This window comes from Taeniopygia guttata, chromosome 13 (genome assembly GCF_048771995.1).
Source record: "Taeniopygia guttata chromosome 13, bTaeGut7.mat, whole genome shotgun sequence".
Lineage (NCBI taxonomy): Eukaryota > Metazoa > Chordata > Aves > Passeriformes > Estrildidae > Taeniopygia > Taeniopygia guttata.
This window is the reverse complement of record NC_133038.1, coordinates 7,882,743-7,902,442: the sequence shown is the minus strand read 5'-3', so window position 1 is coordinate 7,902,442 and position 19,700 is coordinate 7,882,743. Positions and strand designations below refer to the sequence as shown.

At 47.9% G+C, this 19,700-nt stretch overlaps 1 protein-coding gene across 6 annotated transcripts in view; it reads left to right on the top strand.

Moving 5' to 3' along the window:
* Positions 1-19,700, top strand: part of BRD8 (bromodomain containing 8) — a 24,068-nt gene extending 4,368 nt beyond the window's left edge. The window contains exons 9-26 of one of the 6 annotated variants that reach the window (XM_032750864.3): positions 1,609-1,753; positions 2,896-3,099; positions 3,495-3,775; positions 4,243-4,698; positions 5,044-5,137; positions 5,348-5,394; positions 5,736-5,950; positions 6,213-6,305; positions 6,483-6,551; positions 7,259-7,436; positions 8,076-8,180; positions 9,094-9,138; positions 14,641-14,913; positions 15,312-15,515; positions 16,759-16,904; positions 17,597-17,683; positions 18,029-18,097; positions 19,044-19,700. In XM_032750864.3, coding sequence (XP_032606755.3) covers positions 1,609-1,753; positions 2,896-3,099; positions 3,495-3,775; positions 4,243-4,698; positions 5,044-5,137; positions 5,348-5,394; positions 5,736-5,950; positions 6,213-6,305; positions 6,483-6,551; positions 7,259-7,436; positions 8,076-8,180; positions 9,094-9,138; positions 14,641-14,913; positions 15,312-15,515; positions 16,759-16,904; positions 17,597-17,683; positions 18,029-18,097; positions 19,044-19,266 — 2,934 coding nt within the window. In that variant the 3' untranslated portion in view covers positions 19,267-19,700. Of the gene's footprint in view, positions 1-157; positions 374-1,608; positions 1,754-2,895; positions 3,100-3,494; positions 3,776-4,242; positions 4,699-5,043; positions 5,138-5,347; positions 5,395-5,735; positions 5,951-6,212; positions 6,306-6,482; positions 6,552-7,258; positions 7,437-8,075; positions 8,181-9,093; positions 9,139-9,478; positions 9,896-10,240; positions 10,656-14,640; positions 14,914-15,311; positions 15,516-16,758; positions 16,905-17,596; positions 17,684-18,028; positions 18,098-19,043 lie in introns of those variants that run through there. The other 5 variants (XR_005981842.2, XM_072935371.1, XM_041718971.2 and 2 more) reach the window with 5 other exon arrangements.

Genomic DNA, 19,700 nt, shown 5'->3' with positions numbered 1-19,700 from the left:
GGGAAAGGGTGAAAGCACATGCCTGGAGTAGGAGCAGTGAGTGAATGGAGTAGGTGTCTGTGGTGTGCTGGATCAATGCTCTTGGGGGAAGCAGCAAGTGGGGCTGGTCCGTGTGGTGGAGTGTGGCTTTGAACAGTGTGGTTTTTCTCTTTCTCAGGTCACGCCAGGGACATTGCCCAGCACCCCAGTTGCCTCCTTCATTGGAATCCCTGACACCCCTCCAGGCTCTGCTCCCCTGGATGCCCCCATGACCCCAGTCACTGATGATTCACCCCAGAAAAAGATGCTAGGACAAAAAGCAACTCCGCCTCCTTCCCCTCTGCTCTCAGAGCTGCTGAAGAAGGGCAGTCTCCTGCCCACAAGCCCCAGGCTGGTATGGAGCTCTCTGCTGATATATGCAAGCACACAAACAATTTGCTCCAGACTCTCCCACTGAAAAAGGGGGATCTGCAAAGAATTTTAAAAAATGTGCAGTTTTGTGAGAGTCCCAGCAGAAGTGATAATCTGAGAGGTATAAATACCCCTGTGAGCTGCAGAGGTGAGCCCCTTTCCCAGCAGGACTGCAGGGCTCATGCAGCACGTAGGACTGGCTGTACCCTCAGTCATAAGGAGTTGGAGTTGCAGGGTTTGCTAGAGGAAATAGTTCTCCTCAGGGAAGGGAACTTGTTAGTCAGCATCATCCCCATCAGCCTCCATGGTGTTCCTGGTGATTCCTACACTGGGCTCACAGTTCTTTACACCTTGTCAGGAAGTCCTGTTCAAATATTTTTCATGTGTACAAGAGTAGGGAATCCTTGAATGGCACTTACCACCTATACAGAAGTGCTTCAGTTCTCTCCTAATTGTAGACAGTTACTAAAATCACTGTGATGAGAGCCCACTTGTGGTGTTAGTGACTTGGGAGATGCTGACACTGTTCAGAGCCCAGTCTGACAACAGCAGCCATCAGCCTGCTTGTGACACAGATTCCCTGGGTTATTGCTTGTGTGATGGAGTAGGTGTGTTGCTGTTGACTTTTTCTTCATAGTAGTCAGATTTAGGGTTTTTTTTCTATTTGTTAGCTTGGGTAAATGTTCCATGGATTTTGTGTCTGCAGGATGTAACATAAAGTGAAGCAGGGAATGGTAATGGCTGTGGAAGGCTGAGTTTTCTTTGTAGGAACAGGACTGGTTTGCATCTGTTTCAAGGTCCATCATAGGTTCACTGTGTGACCTTGAGCAAGTTACTTTCCATCTTGGTACTTCTGCTTCTCTTAACCCAAAACAAGGGATATTTCTGTGCCATCTCAGGGTCTAGAGAGACTTATATGTGTAAATGATTGTGAGATGCTTGAACAGAAGAATTGCGATAGAGCAAATGATGCACTTGGCCTCACCTCAAAGGAAGATAGCACTGCAGCTGTGTTACAGCTGAAGAACAGCAACAGTTTCAGACTGTCATGTTCTGCACTTGTGTGAGGGGCCTCAGGCAGGGACTAACCTGAATAAAAAGTGCAGAAGAAATGCTGGGACACCAGATGCTGGTCCTGTTCATGGAGGTGCACATCTGGCAGAGAATCACTGGTGTGGTGGTATCTCCAGGAACTTGAGTCTCGTCCTCCTTTGACAGGTCGGTGAAAATGAAATGGCAGTGGCTTCTGGTCACATGAACAGCTCTGGAGTGCTGCTGGAGGTAGGAAGTGTCCTTCCCGTGCTGCACAGTGGGGAAATGCAGTCAGCACCTGGTGCTGTCCCTGCATCTCCAGCTGCTTCAGGTAACTCGGGCCTCACCCTGTACAGTTCTCCCTTAAGATATACCTTCAGACTGTTCTGGGCATTTTCTTGGGGGAAGGATGTCTACCTGGCTGGTTTGGGAGCTTCTCTATCAGTTGTATTCCTATTTCTGTAGCCCTGTCCATCTCACCTCTAATTTTTTAAGAAGACCCAATCCTTAAAAGAGTGACTGAAGCAACTGGGCTTGATTCAGTCCTGATCCATGCAGTCTGGTTTTCTGGGTTTGGCACTGGCTAATACCAGGCATATGAGTGTAGAAAGAAAGGGTTTGTTCACAGGGAGTTGGGGAAAAAATGGTCTAGATCTGATTCCAAACATGTCAAGTGCAGCTGCCTGTGGATCTGGAGAACTCATGTGCCTTCCCTCTGCTGTATCTTAGAGATCTGTTGAGAGTTAGACCACTGAGCTCCAGAGGAAGTTCCACAGACTGAGGGTGAGGGGAACAGTGCAAGACTCTTCATTGGGCTTTTTCAGAACCACTTGCCTAAAGTTTTTTTTTTTTCTCAGCTGCTGCTGACCAGTGATTTAATCACATTGTCTGCAACTGAGAATTTATATAATTCATTCATATAGAATTCCATACAAGTAATCTTGCTTTCCTTATCCACATCTGGGTTTTTAAGACCTGTTAATTTGGTCCAGACAGTTCAGCAAATTCAGACTGGAAGTTACAGCTAAGATGAATGGCAGCCTTTGATATAAGAGGAATTCTCCAGGAAAAACCTGCAAGGAATCCCCTCCACTCCCTCCTAGCTCCTGTGATGACTGTTTGTCTTGGCTTACCTTGTGTGGCTCTCTCAGCACTGTTTTTCAGATTTCCCATTATTGTTTTGGGATGAGCCTTTGGAAGGGCATCTCTGTGCATGTGTGGCTTAGTCTGTCCAGCCCTTGCAGTGAGTGCAGTGTTCTGTAGCTGCATGAATCTGCCTCAGATTGCACACACAATGGGAGTCATGCATTTTTTGGTGCAGGTTCTCTGTACAGCTTTTGGGACTCTGTAGGTATCTCTCCATGTCTTTTCCCAGAAGAAGCCACCAGCCAATGAAGAGCCCAGTGGTGGCTTTGTGGGCTTCAGTGGTGGCTGCTTCTTGCTCATGTGCTTTTCCCTTCTACTCTCTGTTAGGTGCTCCTACGCTTTCCCGGCTTTTAGAAGCTGGTCCTGCACAGTTCACCTCACCTCTTGCTTCCTTCTCCGCTGTTGCCAGCGAGCCTCCAGCTAAGCTCCTGCCACCCCCCGTAGAGCCTGTGTCCCAGGCCACTATTGTCATGATGCCCACGCTGTCAGCACCAGCCGTTGTGCCACCAGCTGCAGAAAGCGTAGCCACAGGTGCGTCCCTAACTACGCACTTAGAGGTCACGTCCAGAACTTCCCCTGGGATCAGCGCCCTGCAAACTCTCAGCTGGGCCTTATCGCCTCAGACTGGCCATCCTGGCCAAAAAGGATGGTTATGGCTGGGTTCTGGAGTGAGCAGATGGTTTTAAACAGGGTTTGCTGGGTGGGAGTGCTGGTGATTTGCTGGACTGCGGTTCAAGGGTTGGAATCTCACTTTGTCTCTGCTGTGGGAAGGCAAACCCGTATTTGTCTTTTATTAACCTAAGCTGTGGTGGGATGGATGGGCCTGGGATACATGTGGTTGGTGCTTGGTCTTACCCACTGCAGTGTTTGTTCATGTGGGGACTTCTCCAGCTTGGTCTCTGACTGTCCCTCTCATCCTTGTGCAGTGAGCCAGCCAGAAGCCTGTGTTTCCATGGAGGCAGTGTCTGATTCCCATACTGTGACAGTGTCTATGGACAGCAGTGAAATATCAATGATCATTGATTCCATCAAGAAAGAGTGCCTGGGTTCTGGGGCTGGCAGCACTGCAGGATCTTCCAAAGATCACTGCATGGATGGGAAAGAAGATCTGGATTTGGCTGAAAAAATGGATATTGCAGTGTCCTATACGGGGGAAGAGCTGGACTTTGATACGGTTGGAAATATTATAGCCATCATTGAGGACAAGGTAAATGGGGAAAGCAGAGTGCTAGTGCCTTTTGCTCCACGTTCAGTTGGGTTAATCTCAAATGATTGCTGTTCACCAGTTTAGTTTAAACAAGCAAGAAATAACTATTCCAGAATGCACATTCTCACCATCATTTTCCACATCAAGCCTGTCTGACCCTGGTGGTCCTTTTCAGAGTACAGAAGGAAATGTCTTTCTTCCTTGGAGGGTAGGGTTTGGGTCATGTCTCTGGCAGACAGATGAGCACTGCTCACAGGATCCTTTCCAGGAGTGCCATATTTCTGAAATTGAAACTTCAGGAGAAACTCTCACAGGGTGTGATACAAATTTGGCTACAAAAAGGCAACTTTGTAAACGCAGTGGACTGGGATTTCCACAATTGTTTCAGTACCAAATAACCTGAAGTTTTCTTTATTCCTCTTTCTGACCTTGGCCTGCACTGTTGTGTGTTTGTTTTGACAATAAAGGTAGACGACCACCCTGAAGTCCTGGATGCAGCAGTTGTTGAAGCTGCTCTGTCTTCTTTCTGTGAAGATACTGATGACCCTCAGACCCTTCCTGGCCCATGGGAACATTCAATTCGTCAGGAGCATGAGAAACAGGCCCAGATGCCACAAGTGTCTGTGACTGTGAAGCAGGAGAGACTGGAGTGTGAGGAGCCAGAGGCAAAGGGAATTCGAGACCTTATGGGCATCAGTGAGCTGGGGTCAGAAATAAAGACTGAACTTGCAGAGCAGGACCAGAATCAGCTGGGCCCTGAAGAAACCATACCAGCAACCTCAAGAGTGACAGAAACACCAGAGCTTAGAAACCAAGAGATAGAAGAAGATCAAAGAGCAGCTGTAGCATCAGGAGAGACTTCTGAAATCAAGATAGAGTCATCCCAGGCAGAAGATACAGTGCTCAATCCAGTGAAGACAGAGGTATGTGATCACAGAAGCTGCCTGGAACTGGTGTGGGGCAAGAGAGGAGCAGTTGTGGCAGGTAGGAGCAAAGTTTAGAGGAAGGATGAGTGTTGGGTTGAAGTGACCCTTCAATGAATGTGACTGACTGTTTTCCTGGGAGTCAAGCTGCTGATGTGCAGAGCAGCTCTGTTTTAGGCAGTACCTTTGTGTATCTCCCCCCACCCATGTGCAGAATTGCTGCTGAGAAGGTGCTCAGTGAACCTCATTGCCTGGAGTTAGGTTAGGGTGAGTGAGATGTGCCCACACCTTCACTGAAGTAAGCTGACACAAACATCTAGATTTGTGCATTTCTCTTCCCTCCAGACCCCACCTGATGATGATTCATCCCCTCCACAAGTCCCAAATGTGAGTGAAGACTCCTCACAGGCTGATGTTCAGCACAAATTTGAGCTGTCAGGTAACTTAATTCAGCTAGGAAATCTTTTACATAAAACATTATTAGCTGGATAGTTGTTAGTTATCTGGTTCAGTTTTTCTGGGGAGGAGGGAGAAAAGATACCGGTAGGAACAGTGGTAATTACTGCAGGACAGTAGGCGTTGGTGCAGGAGCTTTTGTAGGAAAGGCTGCTTGGGAGAATCAATCTTTCTGCATTTCTTTCTTTCACAGAGTCAATGAAGGAGGAAGCCCAAGCCCTGTTTAGGAGTCAGATGAAGGTAATTCCCTGTTGGTTTTAGTCATCTTGAGCTTATTAGCAATATCTTGCTGCTGCTGTGTGCTTGAAAAGCAAAGCTTGTGTTCAGCTTTCTGCACTGGGAAGTGAGCAGTCTGCAACTGAAGGGGAGATTGCTTCAGAATGTGAAGGTGTTTGTATATGTGCTTTGGGTCTGTGGGGACAAGCAGGGCAGGCTGGAGAGACTGGGATTTTGTGGAAGTGCCTGTACAGTTGTCAGCAGCCTCAGAAGAAAATCACTTTGCTCACAGAACCGTAGTGGCTTTGGAGGCGCTGAGTGGCTGCTGTAGCTGGCTGTGCCAGCTGATGGACTCTGTGTTTCAGGATGGGCAGGGTGAGGAGGATGATGAGGACGGTGCCAGTGAGGCTGCCAGTTTGGAGGAACCCAAAGAAGAAGACCAGGGTGAGGGGTATCTCTCAGAGATGGATAACGAGCCCCCGGTGAGCGAGAGCGACGACGGCTTCAGCGTCCACAACGCGCCCTTGCAGTCGCACGCGCTCGCCGACTCCATCCCCAGCAGCCCGGCCTCCTCGCAGTTGTGAGTGTCAGGGCACGCAGGGACTGGAGGATTCCCATTTCTGCTTTGCTGAGTGGGTCCTAAGGGAGAATTTGTTGATGGTTTGTTTGGTTCTTGCTTACAAGGACTGGTGTGCAAACAGCACTCCAGTACCAGCTCCCACTTTTCCCTTCTGTCTTTGGTCTGGATTAGCATGGGCATGTCAAGGACAAAACAAACCATGAGTTTTCTGCTCTGTGGCAGTGATCAGACTCCTGAAGGAATTATGTTCTTCTCTTCCCAGCTCAGTGTGCAGTGAAGACCAGGAAGCGATACAGGCTCAGAAGATCTGGAAGAAAGCCATCATGCTGGTTTGGAGAGCAGCAGCTAATCACAGGTGAGTTTGATGTCTTGGCAGAAAGAAGTGACTAATCCTAGACAAGTCTCCACTCTCCCATCTCAGAGGCTTATCTCTCTTGGGAGAGGATGACTCATACAGACAAATGAACAGGAGAGCATGAAACAAATATTTACCAGCAAGGACAAACACTGAGTGGACTCCTTTTCTGTGCAGGTATGCCAATGTCTTCTTGCAGCCTGTAACAGATGACATAGCACCAGGCTACCACAGCATCGTGCAGAGGTGAGTCTCAGCACTCTTCTGTCATTAGAACTCTGTATGTTTGCCTGTTTGTAGGCATTTCTGGCAGGAACAATGTAGTTTTTGCCTGCTGTGCAGACTTGGAAAAGTGTTCTTTTTCTGACATGATTCAGTCGGAAGCAGGTTTCCCCAAGAACAGTCATCATCAGTAACAGGCACGTGTCTGTACACAGTCCTGACTGAGTGAAGTACACTGACTTACACAGAACGTTTTATCAGGAAGGTGAAACTGGTCTGTTTCTCCCAGTTTCTATCCAAGAGTAGGATTTAACCTTTGGAATTCCTAGAAGCTGTTCTTTAATCAGTATTTTTTACTTCCCAGATGGTGGGCTTTTCTGGAAGAATTACCAGAATACCCTACTAGCTGCTGAAATCTCTTGTAAACAGTTCAAGCTTAGTGGCTGCAGCTCTAGCTCCTTAGTTTCTCTTGTCAGTGGTGCCTGGAGAAGGCAGATGCCTCTCCTGAGAGATCTCTGAGGCTGTTGTTACTATTCCAGGTAACTGCTGGACACCTTGGGTCTTCTGACCCAGGCCTTGGTACTGGGGAGCACAGCCCGTGGGGGAGAACCTGTTCAGCTGAATAAAACCAACACTGTAACTAAACACATTACAGAGCCAGAGCTGTTTTCAAAGGAGGTGGGAAAGAGTTAAGCATTTCTATTGCAAATTTCCCTGCATTTCTTTCACAGGCCAATGGATTTATCTACCATCAAAAAGAACATTGAGAACGGGCTGATCCGAACCACAGCCGAGTTCCAGCGGGATATTATGCTGATGTTTCAGAATGCAGTGATGTACAACAGCTCTGACCATGATGTGTACCACATGGCTGTGGAGATGCAGAGAGATGTCCTGGAGCAGATCCAGGTAAAGTGCTGAGCTGAGGCCAGTGCAGGACAGAGCATCTGCCTTGGTCTATAGGTCTGGCTGCAAGACCAGTTTCACTCCCAGTGTGTTTGAATGCAGTGGGTCCTGTCCTTTCCTGCTTCTTTCTCATGGTAGCTCAGGTGTTTGTGTTGAACTGGATTGTGGGTGAGTTAAAAGTAATGCAGCAATTTTTTTTATATGTTCATCCCTAGACCAATTTCAAGTGTAATTTCCTTCAGGGAAATGCTTAGGCCAGCAAGAACCAGGGTGTGGTTCAGGAACAGAAACAAGTAACAAGAACGGTGAATGACATGGGACGCCGTGGCTTCTTTGGGTGGCTGTGCTGGTTTATATTGATACAAAGTGTACATGAAACTGCCTGTGAATTTATGCTATTTAAAATACCCTTTGAAGCAGAATGTCCCAGCTGGCAGGGCTGAGTTTGAATTGGGGTTTTGTAGTTCCTCAGGACTTGTGGCTTCTGAGGTAAATTGGGGAACTTATTCTGAGCAGCACACAAGGAACTGAAACTGCCTCTGACCCAATCATTCCCAGCCTGTGGTCTGTGATAGATAACTGACACGCACTTACTGAGCTCGTTTTGCTTGATAATCTTAACAGAGTGTGGTTTCCTTGCAGCAATTTCTGGCCACACAACTGATGATGCAAACATCAGAGTCAGGGATCAGTGCAAAGAGCCTGCGGGGGCGAGACTCCACTCGCAAGCAGGATGCTTCAGAGAAGGTGAGAATGCTGCACCCTGTGCAAGGGCACTTGGGATCTTCTGAAGAATCCCAAGATACTGCATGAAGTTCCCACACCAAGGAGGCAAAAGTTCCCACACAAGCATCTTCATGTGAACAACTTTTCTTTAAATGTGTGTATTAATTGTATTTCAGTTCTGGAACTGTACAGCATTCCAGAGGGAGGTCTCATGAGTTTTTCTGTAATCCAAATACTTCTATTACCTGGTTTTAAAAACAGGTGATAAAAACTGTAGGGAAATGAACAGTATTGGAAGAGGTGTGAATACTCTCAGGCACATGGTGTGACTCTTGGGGATGGACCTGCAGGGTAGGGAGTTGGACTCAGTGATCCTTGTGGTTCCCCTCCAACTCCACAGATTCTGTGGTTCTATGGCATGGCAGAAAGGTGAAGGGAATTCCATATCCTTCACTTCCTAGTCAGGTTTTTAGAGCTAGAGAATCAGTCACCTCTGGTTTGCTGTGTAAAATACACCGGAGAACCTTTGAATTCCACACTGATCTAAGCAATGAAGATTTGTGGGTTTTTCTTCCATAAAGACACATGCAAACTTGATGAAGTGATCTTAGATACTCTCTGGTGCACACAACACTGTGACAGCAGGGGCTGCCTGCTTAGTTCTAGCGACAGCTGTACCGAGCAGGAATTGTTTGGTAGACCAGGAAAACTTGGTGTGGCTGTGGAGGGAATATCCCTTTCCTGGCATTCTGGCTCTCGCAGTATCCCTCTTTTTGTCTGTTTTTATGTTCCTGCTGCATAAGACTGACGCCCTGCAGGAAGGGGAGTGGGGCACATGTTCCTCTATGCTCACGTGTGGGCTCAGTGCTTCTGTGTGGTGTGTGCATTTCCGTAGCTGATGCCTGATAAGTCCTTCTGTTTGGCCTTTTAACAGGACAGTGTCCCAATGGGCTCTCCTGCCTTCCTTCTCTCTCTCTTTGTAAGTATTGAAAGGCTCCAGCAGGTTCTGCAGTACTGCTGCCAGGTGCTCTGCTCCTTGTCTGGGTGGTCACTGCACTGTCACAGCATCCTTAGCACTGCAGCAGGGTGTGTTTGACTTGGGGGCTGCACCACTGTGATCTGAGAAGAGACATCTCAGTCCCTTGTTCTCAAAATGGGTGAGCGGGTGGGGCTTCAGTCTTTTCTTCTGGTTCCAAGTGTTTTTTGCCATCTGCTTTTGCTTTTTTCCATTACTTCTCTCCTGCTTTCTTTCCATGTAAGTGGGAAGACAAACCAAGTGGTGCAGTCCTGTAGTTCCTACATCTCTCATGTTTATACAGCTGCCCCTCCAACACGTCCGAGGCAGTACAAAAGGTCTTGGGAGAGTGAGGAGTCAGCTGTGTGTCCTTTATCCGTTTCTGGTTCAGAAAGCAAATAAGACTCTGCAGAAATATCTTGCTCTGTGCCCGTGGTGATCTGGAAGTGTTTGGAAAAATACTCCCTCTGGGAAACCCCAAGTCTCTGAGTTACTGTGAGGAGAGAGTGGAGGAAGATGGAGAGCTGTCCTTATCTCTCACATGTATCTAAAGACAGAGGAGTACTCCAGGAAAGGCAGCAGATCAGCCAGAGAGAGGATCAGAGGAAGCTCTCAGCTCACCTTCTGCTCGTGGAAAGGAGCTGTGTGGAGGATCTAGGGAGCTAGTGCCAGGGTCACTCAGCTGGAGGAGCACTTCCCGTAGGGATCAGCAGCTGATAAGGTAGGTTAGTCAGCAGTTTTCCTTTTCCCACCTTAAGCTAGAATCTGCTGCTTAGGAGAAAACCTGCACTGTCCAGGCTCCAAAAGCATCTGTCTGGGCCAGAGGTGTTGCCTCTCTCTGCCCTGGCTCCAGGAGTGCAGAGATGCTGCCAAGCCCAGCACCCTGCTGTGTCCAGATCCAACTTAAGTTAGGTCTGCAGGCAGGCCTTGGCAGGGACAGCTTCCCTTTCTCCTGATGGGAAGGCGTGAAAAGTTGTTGCCAGATACAGAATTCCCTCCCTCCCTCCATCCCGCGGTGCGCGTTCCCGTGGCGTTGTGTAACTCTGTTTGTTTGCCTTGTGAGCAGGACGGAGGCACCAGAGGGCGGCGCTGCGCCATCGAGGCAGACATGAAGATGAAAAAATGATGCTGCAGACACAAAATCCCAGCAAAATCCCAGGCAGCCGGAGCTGGAGCGCAAGCAGGCAACTCTTAACAGCTGTTGGAGGAAGAAGAAAAGCTGCAGGTCCATTTCTGACCTGGTTCACCACCTCGCTTGCCCTTCTGGAAAGCAGTGTTGTGTCAGAATGTGTAACCCAAAGAAACTTCCCTAGAGGGGAAGACCAGCCCCCCTGCCTGTTTTAGGGCAGTCATCTTGGGCTTCACACATCAGTGTTCTGGTGTTAGCTAGCAACTGGTGGCTCGTATGTACTGTAATGTGAAGTGTACAGATTTTTACTAGTGATGTGTAAATGTGATGTATATTAAAATCTGGGAACAAACCAGTGTGCAGTGTACTGAGCATCGGTACAAGCCTGGATCCCCACCTGGAATATCTGCAAATACAATTCTTTTCCAGTTATCCCTAAAGCACACATGCATGGCAGAGCTCTGATGTTAGAGACAGTCCATAAATCACGGGAATGCTGCACAGTGCTTGGATGGAGAGGAAGATTCCCTGCTTGAGTGTGTGAGGATATGGTACCACTGTGGTGACACTGGAGATCAAACCATGAGAAGTTAAATACTGCAATCTTGTTGGAGCTTTCCTTAGGAGAAAATGCATTGAAAAGGACTTGACATTCTTTCCCCAGAGATCTGGGGAGGCTGCACTAGTCAGAGTTAAAATCTGTAATCCCAGCACCCGTAGGCAGGATTGCCAGTACCTGGTTTCACATCTGAGCTTGTGCACTGTTTCTTCTGGGAATTACAGTCCTTTTCCTCAGCATCAGGAAGGTTTGAGTTCTCTGCGAGAAGTTCCAAATCACTTTTTCTGCTCATATGACCCGAGATGAAACTTGCATGTTTTCTGCCCACACAACCTCTCCTGGGGGAAAAGAAAACAACAGAATGACACCATCCTTGATTGCTGCAGCAGCTGGGAGTGCTCTGCACTCCGTGCAGCATATCCAGGGTGCAGCTTTCTGGTAGACAGGTTTCAGGAAACTGAGTCACTGGGATTAAGACCAGAGGCATTGTTCCCTTATCCAGTAAGAGCTCTCAATTTTCACAAGTTCAGTGTTGAAGTTGGCTGTGCCTGCTGTGTCAAGTCCTGTGTATTGCTGAGGTAAATTTTCACCAAGAGTCACCTTACTGATGAGGAAATGCTGAAACTCCCTTGGATTGGTGATTGGTTAGTTGTATTTCACTGCTAAACCCAGGAGCAAATTTCTGGTTTGAATTTTTATTGTTTTCAGCACAAAAAGTTACAGGGGTCTTTGTCTTTCATGCATTTTATGGAATGATTTCAGTTAGGTACAAACATTCTAGCATTGCCTGTTGTGACAGGACAAGGTAATGGTTCTAAACTAAAAGAGGGCCTATTTAGACTGAATGAAGATTTTTTTTTTCACAATGAGAGAGGTGAGGCCCTGGCACTGGTTACCCAGAGAAGCTGTGGAAAAGCCTTCATCCCTGGAAGTGTTGAAGGCCAAGTTGGATAAGGCTCTGAGCAACTTGAAATAGTGCAAGGTGTCCCTGTCCATGGCAAGGAGGCTGGACCCAGGCAGCCTTTAAAGGTCTCTCCCAGCCCAACCTGTTCCATGAGTATAAGCTGGAAAAAAACCCTGTGCTGCTCAGAGCAGGGCCAGCTTCAAATATTTATTTTATAGCCAGTCAGAATCTCCTGTGGTGCAACTTGTCATCCCTGTCTCCTTTCACTGTTGGGCTCTGAGAAGAGTCTGGCTCCATCTCTGTAACACCTCTGCCCTGGCACTGTCTCTGCTGGAAAACTGAAGGTGCAGCACAGGAGAAGACCTTTATCAGACCCTCTGGTGACTTCCTTTCACCATAGCAAGCATTGCTGTTCCTTCCTACCCTTGGTTTCTTCTCCTAACCAGGTGTTTTTTTCTCTCAGCCTTTTCTCCCATGACATTTTAATAGTCTTTAATGATGTTTAAGAGCTTTAAAGTTCCAAGCTAGGATTTTCTCTACAGAGCCTTATTCCCTCTTTCCCAATTTATCATCTCATGCTCTGACTACTTATTCTCTTCTTCCTAATACTTTGTTCTAATCTGTCTAGTACAGAGCTGATGTTTTATTGTGCTGCATCTCCCAGCACCCACCCTTTTACAGACAGGTAAAACTGTCACCCCTTTCTGGTTTTATTCTTAAATGACAACTTACACAGCATAGGCTCAGTCACGTTATATTTAAGCTTCTTTAGGGCTCACAAATGAATCCCAGTGGGTTCTAAGGTTTATTCACTCACACAAATTGTTCTAAAATCTCCCCTGTTGACATTTTAATTAGATATTGTCTCTCAGACCCATCCCAAGAGAAGGTCTCATGTGAGCTCCTCTGTGGCAACTGCTGATAATGATGATTAATTTGGTTTTTCCAACTGGCCCTATTTTCCACTGAGATATTTGGCACTGATCGTGTGTCATCCCCACTGATCATCTGGCAGCTCTCTGCTTCTGATGTTTTTGATGAGGTTTTTTGTTTTTATTTGCTTTTATGTCTTTAGCAAATTGTTCTCTTTTTCTTTTCTTTTTTTTTTTTTTTGCCTACTTTATGTGGATTCTACATTTCATTTATTACAGTTCAGGCTTTTATCATTTTTATTGTTTTGACATGTAAGTTCTTTTTAAAGGCTGTCTTTTTGATTTCTAACAGCTTTTTCCCAGAACAGCAAGGGTTGTGCAGTGTCTGATGTCTGCAAAGTGAACTAAAACTTTCCAGTTTGAGAGAGGTTCCTTGCTAGTGACTTATGTAGCCAACATAATTAAGATCTGTCAGGCAATTCTTAATTAAAAGTTCAAGTCTGTGTCATTTTGTCCGGAATTGGTGATAGCTGAGCTGTCTGTGATTATTTCACTCATCATGTCTTGCATTAGCACTGCTGTGCTGCTCTCTGGCATCTTGAGTCTTCCAAGATTTGGTAACACTGAACATAAGGCTGAAGATCTCTTTAATCTTATGCCCAAGTTCCCAGGGCTTCCTGATTTTCAGCATTTATCCCTCTGGAGCACAGAAGGATGATCACAAGCGATCAGATTACCCCAGGCTGAGGCTTTTCTGTGCCTCTGCATGTGGCAGCTCTGCTGAGGCTGCAGGAGAGAGCTCCAGGCACAGGGTTTCTCCTCAGATGGAATCTCAGTTTGCCCAACTCCCTCACCTGGAAGCTGAGAGTAGGTAATGTTATCTCCTACCTCATCAAATTTCATCTGCTGCCACTGAAGTGAACTTTGAAAGAGGTTTCAGAAGGACAGGCTTCCAGATCCCAACTCCGCTTGCAAGTTCACAAAATAAGCAAAGCAGTGTTCTCATCCCAGACCCAGTGGATTCTGTATTTCTCCCAGTTATGCACCATAAGCTGAATTTGGAGATGTGCTAGGAATCCTGAGAATGGAAAAGCCAATCAGTGAGAAATATACTTGTTCAAAACTCTGAAAAAAATCAGGTTGTACATAATTAACTGAAGACTCTAAAGACAGTGTTAATTAATGCATAGAGTTCTCCATAGGTGCAGCATCCAGGCAGCTCCATTCAGTGACAAGATGCAGATTTTGTGACATCCTTAACTGTTGTACTGTGACTCTGCAATCAATTCCCCAGGCTTAGAGGACTCAGAGTGCACTCATGCAGTAGAAGACATTTAGGCATGGACTAATGAACAGAGATTAAATGAGTGGTTTCTTCCTTCATAAGAGAATGCAAGCTTTTATTTTCTGCAGTGGATAGAACTGTGCCTGTTGGTGTGTGACTGTGTGGTTATAATTCTTCTGGCTCAGGTACATGAGATATCACCATCCAAATAAATCACACCTGCCACTGTCAAAACTGTGTATGTAAGGTCGTTAAAGTAATTTATCTCCAGTATAAAAAGTTCTCAGGGGGCAACAGGTGGAATTTCAGTGAGTTGTCCTTGGAATCACCAGTTGTTCCCAACACTCAGCAGCTGAGGAGCCCCAGCAGGGCTCAGTCTGAACTTGCTGGATGCCTTCAGTGCCTGAAATATGGAACATCAGCAAAGCCATGTGCTTCCAGACAGCTCAGCACGCCCTGAGCAGAGTGATGCACTGACCAGGGCACGGAGAGAGCACAGCAAAAGCACCAGAAAACCTGAAATTCAGTTGCTCTGAAGCAGCAGTTTGTGCTGCAGAGCTGCAGCCCTGCCATGTGCTGTGTGATGAGCTCAGGGGCAGGCTGCTCACCTCAGAGTCCTTCCCATGCTGTGGCTCTCCAAGCGTGTCAAGAAATGAGCTGAGCTTCTCAGTTCTGGATCAGGGTACAAAGAAATTGCTGTATTTTCATTGTTTGCAGATGGGCCATGCCTGGAAGTCTGAGTTGGAATCTCCCATCGAGTCAGAGAACAGTGATTTCCAGTCTCTTCCTGACTGGGATTCAAGCTTGGATCTGGATGTGACGAGCTGGAGAAATCATGAAGAGGAGGCCGTGGGGAAGGTAGAGGGGAGCAGCCCAGAGGCAGACCATGAGATGGAGCTGCGTGAGCCTCTCTGGAAGAATGATAGTGAAGATAACCACAAGGCAGAGAAGCCATGTGAAAGTGACAGTTTTTTCCAGTTCCTCTTGGAGGTAGGGCTGTTTGGATTACAGGAAGGTGGGCAGCATAGTTCAGGCTCTCCTGAAACCTTGGGGTTTTCAGGGCCTGCACCACCCATACCAACAGAAACAGTCTGAGAGCGCAGCAGAAGCTCTGGGTTCACTTTCTCCCCAGCCCAAGTCCAGCCTTTCCTCCCATTTGGAGCTCCCACTGCACCCAGGCAGCTGTTTTGCCAGAACACTGCTCACCCTTAAGCACAGAAATGTCAGAGAACTGACACTGTAATAATAACACAGGGCTTCATCAGATTTTGCAAGGATTCCTAAAAATGGAAAGGCGTTCGTGAGCGATTGCAAAAATAGCATCTCTGCTGTTTATTTCTTCTCCCTTTTGCCTTCACAATTCGAAGTAATAAATCACTGTCTTGCAGGTAACCCAGATGTTGGAATCTCTCTGCATTGGCAGCACAGAGTCGTCGCAGACTCCGTGGGATTATTGTGGCTCAGGGAAGCAGAGTGATGGGGAAGAAGAGAAGTGCCAGGAAAAGACCACAGGAACAGCAGTCTCGGGAGCAGAGGGAGCTCAACTGCACATCCTGGCAAAAGATGAGGAAGAACACTTCCTGGGAAGAGAGGTAAGAGAGTGGTGGTCCTAAAAGAGCCTCTGGCCCTGGATAAGAGATGAGACAGTGAAGAAAACCAGCTCTAGAAGAGATGGGGAGCCCCAGGTTCTGAGAGGGGAGACAAAACACACAGGAGGAGAACACAGAAAAAATGTATGAGGGAAGGGTGTTTTTTATGTATGGCTGTGTATCTTTATAAACAGGAAGCTTGTTACAGATGAAACCCTCAGATGTGAGTTGGAGGAATTTCTCCTTGGCAGTGTAAAGGTGACTCATGAGAGCTGGCAGGCTGCTCTCAGGTTTAAGGCAAGGTTGGAATACTTGCCTGGTTCTAATTGCTGTGTTTTGCAGCACAGCTTGGTTGGTTTCAGGCCCACGTGGCTGTGCCAGCAATAACCATCTGCCCCTGGGGACTGTCATGTCTTAGAAGCAGGCACTGTCTAGCCTGGGTTTGCATCAGTCTTGTGTTTGGGGGCTGTGGGCTGCCACCAGCCTGCTGGGTGTTCCTGGGAAAGCAGCACAGCAGTGGAGGAACAGGGCCATTTTTCCACACTTGTTCTCTTGCAAACTCAGGACATTGGAGACAAATAAGCTCCAGGATTTCACCTGTTCAGCCAGGACAGTGTGTTCCCAGCAGTTACTCTGCTCTCAACTGCTGTTATTCCCAGCAACTCCCTCCCTGTTCTCCCAGTGGTCACAGCCAAACACACAGTGTCCAGTTCCTTTCTGAGAAGTCTGCTTATGCTTCAGATCTCGTGAGGATTCTGAGGTGATCCAGCATGAAATCCCACTGAGCTTTTTACTGGCAAACCACTACAACAGCAGCACCACTCTCCTTCCTGGCTGAGTCTATTCCCTGTCATTTTAACGTGGGAGTTTGTGAAGAAACAGCCTTGTTGAACTCTAGGGGTTCCTGTTATCTGTATCTGGAGTTTTAACACGCCTAAGGCAGTCTTACCTCAGCTCCTGATTGCCCTCTCTACATCCATGACTCTTCCCAGAGAGCAGACACAACACTGGGCACCACTCAGCTCCCCAGGGTTTGTGTCAGCCAGGGGTGGATGCCATCCAAGAGATCAGACACAGCTCCTGCTGGGAAGGTCTATGTGAGGTCAAGCAGCATCCGCTGAGTAACAGAGCAGGCAAGCTCCCAGCTGAGCCTGGATGCAGGAAAGGGATATGCAGCAGGCTGGCTTCTAGGTAAAGGATTCAGGTAATGTGCTGCCATTTTAGATGTACCCTCTGTGCTCTTCAGGGCAAGACTCAAGAGACACCTGGAGAACTCCCTTTAGATGAGCTGCATCCTCCTGAGATGAGTGCTCAGGCCCTGGATCAGGATGACAGTGACAGCACCTCTGCAGACTCAGTGCTGGACTCCACAGGCTCTCCCAACATGCACCTGTAAGTAGCTGGTTCTGCACTCCTGCAAATGCAGCAGAACAGAGTCATTCCCTTGTCACACGTGAGAGAGAACAAGTGCATGGCACAGGTCACATCCAGGAAGGTGAGATAGCCAAGCAGAGCAGGAGGGAAGGAGGTAACTTCTGCTATCTCTGGATTTGCTGGCATTATAGGGCATTGATCCTAAGATGAAGTGAGTAGAGATTAAATAAGAGATTGTATGGCAAACATGCTTTATGTTTTCTCAAGTCAAATAAGGCTGGTGTGAGCTGCACATCAGGCTCTGTCAGGCAATGCACAGCCCAGCATTACCAACCCCTTTGAGCAGGTGCAGGTGTGTCAGTCACATGCAGGCTCTGCCACATGTGTGATGACCTGCACTGCCTTTCAAAGGAAAATATTTTGGGAAGAGAAACTTCATAAAAACCACCTCAAGTAAAGTTCTGAACTGCAGAGCACCTTAAGTTTTCTATCCAGTTTGGTCCTGCTCCTTATACTCAGCTTTGCTTTTACCTCTTGTCCTGCATTTTCCTGCACTCTGGATGTTCAGTTGCATTCTGATGCAGAACACTCCCACCATCACACTCAGGCTTTTTGTAGCTTCATCCACCTGGATGTGGTGAGAGCCAGCAGAATTGTCACCTCCTACTTTGTCTCGAGTGTGATGATCTGGCAGTATCTTCACTCCACAGGCTGCAGCCAAGCTGGAATAAACCCCTCCAGCACCTGATCCTCAAAAAAAAGCTCCTGTCCATCTGGAGGATGATAGCCAGCCACAGGTATGTGGGAGCAGAGGGCTGCATCAGCATGTCCTGAACACACTGCCTGAGTCCCAGCTCCTGTGCCACCAGTCCCAGCTCCTGTGCCATCAGTCCCAGTCCTCCCCTCCCAGGGGCTGGCCTGTCTCTCCAGGGCTTTGCTTTGGGAACAGCTGCCTGCTGCAGAGCTGGAGAGAACACTGCATATTGATTTCCTCTGCTTAATGTGGCAGAGCCCAAATGCTCCTTCCCACACAGCTGGCACAACTCTGGCTGAGCATCAGGGCCAGCAGGGAGAGGCAAACCCTGCTCCATGTTTTTGGAGCAGGGGCAGGCAAAGAACATTCCTTGTCCTTGTCCCTATAGGTTCAGCAGCCCGTTCCTGAAGCCAGTGTCAGAGAAACAAGCCCCTGGATACAGGGATGTGGTAAAGAGGTGAGTTTGTGGAGGAAGCGCTCACTGGCTGATCTCTCTCAGGTTGTTTTCTGTCTTCTCTGGTTTCCCAAGGGCCAGTGGGATGGTTTCCTCCCTCCTTTTCCAGAGTTTGGCTGTCACCAGCATCTCCCCCTGATTCCTTTCAGTAAAACTCCCTTCTGGGTAATTAGAACCTGGAAGCCTGAACTGACTCTGGAGCTGGTGGGAATTGTGCCTGTCCTGTGCAGGCATTGCATGGCTGGCTCATTGCAGGCACAGTAGCTGGGCAGGGGATCCAGGCCCTGCAGCTCAGCAGTCCCTTCTCCCCATGCCTGGAATGTGCCTCAGGAGATGCCCCTGCCTCACCCGCTGCGAGCGCCCCAGATGTTTCACTCTCAGCACAGAAGTGGGTCATAAGAATATTTCCCAGAGAGATTAATGGCATTTTTTCAGAGCTGAATCATGTTCTATTCTGGTCACAGTTGTCCTCTCTGCAGCCATTCATTTTCCCATTCTGTCAAAATAAGGGAAGTAATATTTATTGCCTATCATGTTCCCCTTACCAGCAGTGCTATTTTTGCTGGTGGCACCATTCGATCTTTAGTGGGTTTAATAGATACCTATTTTAGTAACTTTTCTTTCTCTACTAAGACCTGGATTGACTTCCTGAAGACTAATTACTGCTTGCCTTCTCTGGAGCTCAGCATCCCATTTTTTCCAGAGGTGACTGCTAATGACCTGCCAAGTTGATGGGATAGCAAGTGTCGCATTGGCTGAACTCACTTTTGTCTGGCTTGGAAGAAAAGCCTTTCTCACTCCCCACTGTGTTTCTTGAGCAATAAAATTGATTTAAAATAGCTGTGCTTTCAGGGCCACCCTGAAATGAGAACAAGCACATTCACGCAAATCCCAAAGGATTCCTGACCCTGGGTTGTAATTTCATTCTTCTCCCCTCTGTCTTTTGCAGACCCATGGATTTAAGCAGCATAAAGAGGAGGCTGTCAAAGGGACACATTCAGTCCGTGATGCAGTTCCAGTGTGACGTGATGCTCATGTTCCAGAATGCCGTGATGTACAACAACTCCAACCACCGCGTGTTCCACGTGGCTGTGGAGATGCAGCGAGAGGTCTTGGAGCAGCTGCAGGTCTTGGCTGAAGCCCTCCTGTTGTCTAGGGACAGGCTGGAATGAGGCAGAAGGTAACCAGCCCTGCCTGAGGCCTCTCTCAGCTAAAACAGCGTTGTCTCCGTGGGTCAGGGCATCTCCTGAGCTCAGGGGATGTGCTGCTGTGGCCTTGGGTAGATATTCTCCCCAGTGCTGGCTGCTGGGTTAATAGGTTGATTCAGAGCAGTTTTTGTGAGGGTACCATGTTGGAAGCCTCCATTCTTTTTGGGAAAAGCAGCGATGTAGCCCTGCAGGAAGAAAAGTTCCCTGGGATGAAAAGCAAGGGAGAAAATGCTGTGTGGGCCAGGTGGATGAAGCGGGCGCAGCTGCTGAGGGTGGCTGGCTGCACACCGGGCACGGCAGCATTCCCGTGTTGAGGTTGTTGTGATCTTGTGTTGGGTCGGGTGGGTCCGGCGTTAGCAGCACTGACCACACCCAATAAAGGCCCGTGTTGGAGCTTG